The sequence below is a fragment of the Apis dorsata genome, unplaced genomic scaffold, assembly GCF_000469605.1.
Source record: "Apis dorsata unplaced genomic scaffold, Apis dorsata 1.3 scaffold_916, whole genome shotgun sequence".
Classification (NCBI taxonomy): domain Eukaryota; kingdom Metazoa; phylum Arthropoda; class Insecta; order Hymenoptera; family Apidae; genus Apis; species Apis dorsata.
Genome location: NW_006264027.1, coordinates 20,303 through 25,505, shown reverse-complemented (window position 1 = coordinate 25,505; position 5,203 = coordinate 20,303). Strand labels below are relative to the sequence as shown.

General features: G+C 20.4%; 2 protein-coding genes across 3 annotated transcripts in view; both read right to left on the bottom strand.

Annotated features, from left to right (window-relative positions):
* LOC102679469 (glutamate-rich WD repeat-containing protein 1) overlaps positions 1-1,805 on the bottom strand; it is a 4,455-nt gene extending 2,650 nt beyond the window's left edge. Inside the window, exons 1-2 of one of the 2 annotated variants that reach the window (XM_006623566.2) lie at positions 1,611-1,805; positions 856-1,332 (exon numbers count right to left, since the gene is read on the bottom strand). In XM_006623566.2, coding sequence (XP_006623629.1) covers positions 856-1,332; positions 1,611-1,723 — 590 coding nt within the window. In that variant the 5' untranslated portion in view covers positions 1,724-1,805. Of the gene's footprint in view, positions 1-855; positions 1,333-1,596 lie in introns of both variants that reach the window. The other variant, XM_031514158.1, reaches the window with a different exon arrangement.
* A 1,737-nt stretch (positions 1,806-3,542) lies between these two features.
* On the bottom strand, positions 3,543-4,801 carry LOC102679346 (diphosphoinositol polyphosphate phosphohydrolase 1). The gene is made up of 3 exons (XM_006623565.2): positions 4,364-4,801; positions 4,080-4,235; positions 3,543-3,948 (listed from the first exon to the last, which is right to left on the bottom strand). The coding sequence occupies exons 1-3, from the start codon at positions 4,460-4,462 to the stop codon at positions 3,652-3,654; spliced, it is 552 nt and encodes a 183-aa protein (XP_006623628.1). The 5' UTR covers positions 4,463-4,801; the 3' UTR covers positions 3,543-3,651.
* Between the last annotated feature and the right edge of the window lie 402 nt (positions 4,802-5,203).

Below are 5,203 nucleotides of genomic sequence, written 5' to 3'. Positions count from 1 at the left end.
TTTTGTAATATTATATTCTAATTGTAATATTATATTATATTTTTTTTATAATATTATTATTTTACAAAATATCTTATATTAGTTATATAAGAGACTTTTAAAAATTAAATTTCTTAATTAAAATTATGTATTTTTTAATATATCAATGCAATATTATATAAAATTATATATTGCTTACATTATTTATATATTTATATTATAAAAAACTATAAATCATTTATTGTAAAAAATTAATTTAGATTAATTTAATTTATTAGATTAACATAAATTTTAATCTTATTCTATGAAAGAAATTTACATTAAATAACCTAATAATTTTTTATAAAAAAATAACAATGTACATTAATATATTAAAAAATACAAAATTCCAAATAAAAAAAGGAAATTGATTTTCATATGTTCTATATGTTATATATTCTCTTGCAAAACAATTAATAACACTAAATTGTTTTCTTCTACACTATGTAACTTTTATATAAAACACTTTTCCATACAATAAATAATTTATAAATTATTTGATTATGTGATTTTCTTCTTTCTATTTTCATATTTTTCTTATTTCTTTTTATTTTATTTTATTTATTATGTTTTATTAATTTATCTTTTATCATGTCTTTTTTCTTTCAATCAATTTATTTTTTATATATTATATATGTACAATTTATATATTATAATATTTCATTTAATCGTTAAATTTTCTATATTTTTGTTAATTATTGTTTTCCTAATTTTTTCTAATAACACATATATCACTTAACAATATTTTATATTTTATTTAATGATAAATTTTATTTCCTAAAAAAATTACTGATTATAGTTGAAAAGTATAAAAAAGTAATAAAAATATATATTTACCTAACTCTATTGACACAACCTTGATGCTTTATTGGTGCAATAGACATTTTTGGTTTATTTTGATCTTCATCATTTAATTCATCATCATCTGATTCATCATCAGAATCATCCTTTATATCATATAAATTTTCCATCTTCATAATAAGAAGATTATTAATATGTGTTTTAGCAGCTTGAGTTCCAGCCACAAGATACATGCTTAATGGATAATTTTCTCTATTATTACCTAAATTATCTAAAATTATATCAAAACTAAGACAAGGAGCACCAGATTGTGCATGATGTAACATTCGATACGCTGTTTTATCCACTACAAGTTCTTCTTCCTTTTTCAAAGGCTTTCCAGGAAGATATATTTTTTTTTCTTGTACTTCATCATTTTTTGTAGAATCTTCTTTGTCACTATCATTGCTATTTTCTTCCATATTCTCATCAATCTCTTGCAGCGATTCACATTCCATTTTTTTTTTAAAATTTCTTTATGCAATATATATATATATATAGATATATATATATATCTTTATTATATCTTAAAAAGAATAGTAAAAAAAATATTTGAATAATCAAACTTTTATAAAAAAAAAATTAACCTAACCTTATATAGAAAATAATATAGCAATATATAAAAATATAATAAATATTTTCTCATATTAACATTTATCAAAACAAATCTTTTAATTTAATATATTATTTAAAAAAATGGGATATTGTAAAAAATTTAATAGATTAAAATTAATAGATTTTTAGAAATTTACCTCTTTGTAATACCAATGCACGTGATGTCAACGTCCGAAAACGCAAGGTCTATACATATATATGAAACTATGAAACTGAGTACTTTGCTTAAATTTTTGGAATATTCTTTCATTGCATTTTATTGGCAATTTTTTGTGCAAGTTAATATGGAACAATAAAAATTAATGACATTAATAATAATGAAATTATAATAACATTTAACTAATAACATTTGAAAAATTATAAAAAATTTAAAAATAATTACAAAAAATGAAATTTAAAAAATTCATGATACAATCACATATTTATATTTCATTTTACAATAGTTTTCATACTAATGTCTTTTAATGACATATACAAAGTAGTTTAAAATAAAATGCTACAAACTGTTTTCTCAGAAGACAAAATACAAAATTAATCTTGTATGTAACAAATTTTTCTAAGATAAATATTAAGGAAAAAAGAGAATATTCTAATTTTTATAGATAGATTTTTTTTAAATGATAAGTATTAATTTTTTGTTCTTTAGATGATTCTATTTGGTAAATTTTTTTATTAAATTGAATAATATATATAAAAATATGATAAAATAATTAATATTTTTTATTTTTGCTTTTTTTTCGTTTTAGTAAATTTCTTTCAAAAAAAAAAATTTTTTTCCATTATTATAATTATGTATAAAATAAAAAAATAATGCAATTAAATGTTATTTAATTGATAAAGTTATCTAGGAAACAAAAATATATAATCTTTCATTTAAAAAATTTAAAGAGACTTTCTTTTTTTCTTTAAAAATTACCTAAAAAATTTGTTGCACTAAAGAATTAGCCATTATTTAATTCAAGAAAAAAATGAAGTTAATATCTTCACTTCTTTTGAGAAAACAGTTTGAAATAGTTTATTTGGACCATTCTATATAGAGAAAAATTTTATTTTTTTTAAATATATAATTCTAAACAATCCTTACTATAATTTTTGAAAAGATTCAATCTGTAAACTATTAATCATAATATGTAAAATATGTAAAATGTTGTAATTGTAATACGAACAAATTCAAAGCATAATCATATACCAATAATATACCAATAAAATTTTTTTTTCAAAACAAATTCTTGAAGTACAGATATGTGTTTCATTATGAGATTTTATAATATTCTTTGAATATATTTAAACAACATGAAAGAAATATTCTAATTATGGAACTTCTTTTTTTACATAAAACACCATCCACTTTACGTATGAAAATTATATACTTATTTATGTATGAAATATTTCCTTAAAATTATAATAAAAATAAGAACTAAGTTAAAGAAACTGCTCCTTTATGGACCAGTTTTTAATTAATTTATATGAATAAATATAATATTAATGATAAGAAAAAAAATAATAATTGCAATTGATGATGATGAAGATGATGAAGATGATGAAGATGATGATGGTAATGGTGGTGATAATGATAATGATAATAATAATGATAATAATGATGACGACGATGATGATGATGATAAAATAATAATAAAATAATAATAAAATAATAATAACAATAAAAATTAATAATAATAATAATAATAATAATAATAATAATAATAATAATAATATAACAACAACAACAATAATAATAACAATAACAACAACAATAACAACAACAACAACAACAACGATGATAATGATAATGATAATGATAATGATAATAATAAGAATAAGAATAACAACAACAATAATATTAATATTAATATTAATAAAAATAATAATAATAGTGTCTGTAGTATAATAATAGTATTAATAGTAGAATAGCAATATTAATAATAATAGTAGTAGTAATAGTAATAATAATAGTAATATATAATAGTAGTACTAGTAGTTATAGTAACAAGGTCCACCGAGATTATATTATAAATAAAAAAGATTAAAGAATGGAAAGAAAAATAAGAAAAAGAGAATGTACATTTTAAATATAAAATATAACTTTTTTAATTGTTATAACTGAATATGAAAGAAAAGGAGCAGTAACAAATATCAAACATAATAGCAATTATTCACGCAAATGGATGGTATTTAATATTAGCTATGTTTGTTTAAATGAGAATTGTTACTAGAATTATTCATTAATTGAATAGATGTTACAGTGGTATGTGAATGATGAGATGGTGAAATATTAGGATTATGTCGAGGATTAGTATTATGGAGACTGTGTATATAAGAACGTTGGACGGGCTTGTGCTGAGCAAGCTGAAGCAAGGCCTCTGGTATAGAGAACCATTTTCGTTTTCGACCAATAGTGCGTGAGTCTTCCCATTCTGGCAATTCTTCGGTTACTCTCATAACCCATACTTGTGTTCTATGTTTGTGTTCCACATTCTAAAAAAAAATTATTTTAACAACTTTTTCCTTTATGTTCAAAATATATTAGTGCTTTCCTTGTATATTATATTTTATATGCTTTATGTATATTAAACAAATAATTACATTTTATATGAAAACATTAATACCTCAAATATACCAAGACATCTGCCTAATTGTCCTAAAACACCAGCCTCTTCTCGAACTTCTCGCAATGCTGTTACTGCAGGTTCTTCTTCCGGTTCAACACCTCCACCAGGTACTATCCAACTATCAGGTCTACGACTGGATGTAACCAAAAGTACCTATATTATAAATTAAATAAAAATTTAATTTATATCTATTTCATATTAAAAATATAATAATACAATAACTGATTTTAAAATATAGCATTAATGAAGGGAAAAATATCAAGTGCCATCTGCTGGCTTACCTCATCTTCAAGATCGTTTTTAACGCAGATACATGCAGCTCTACGTCTATAACCTTCTGAATCGTAAATACGGATTGAATTTGGTTTTTCCTTGACCATGATCAATTATTAAAGTTACAAAATTATTCCATAAATTCATATTTGTCAGACGGCCAGATAGGCCAATCTGTATGCTTGCATTATTTTAACGTTATTTGAAGCCGACATATCATCGACATAGAATTAGTCAGTGAGCTTTAATTCACATAATTAATTTAATAGTCTATCTTTCGTCCGAATGAAAGGACGACTTTTTACCTAAACTATGCTATATCACGATAATGTTGTCCTTGTAGAAAATTGCTATAACCTCAAAACTTTTAAAGTATTCAGACAAGTAACTCCATCTGGTCTATATTTTCAACATACGAATAAAGAGTGATTATTTAACTATATTTTATTTTAATCATACTTAAATTTATAACTATATATTTTATAATGAAGTAAATCTTTGAAATAATTAAATATAAATTTAAATATAAATAAAGTATATAATCGAAATTTTTCCTAAAAATATATTATTACTAAATCATTTCTATATAAATTTGTATATATATTAAAATAATTTACATTAAATTTTAATATATATTATTATTATTAAATATTACTATATATTTATTATATTACTATAATAATATTATATATTATTTTTATTGTTTCTATTCTATACATTTATTTTAATTACATTTATTAAGAAATGAAATATTTATGAATAGATTTATTTATTTCTTAATAGATATACTCAGTTACGTACATAATAATTATACAATACAAATAAATAATAAACATAATTGGCAACAT

Coding starts and splice junctions, on each gene's coding strand:
- LOC102679346 (XM_006623565.2), bottom strand. CDS start 4,462: ATGGTCAAGGAAAAACCAAATTCAATCCGTATTTACGATTCAGAAGGT. Junction 4,236..4,363: donor AAAACGATCTTGAAGATGAG/GTAAGCCAGCAG, acceptor TTTATAATATAG/GTACTTTTGGTTACATCCAG. Junction 3,949..4,079: donor GATGTCTTGGTATATTTGAG/GTATTAATGTTT, acceptor ATTTTTTTTTAG/AATGTGGAACACAAACATAG.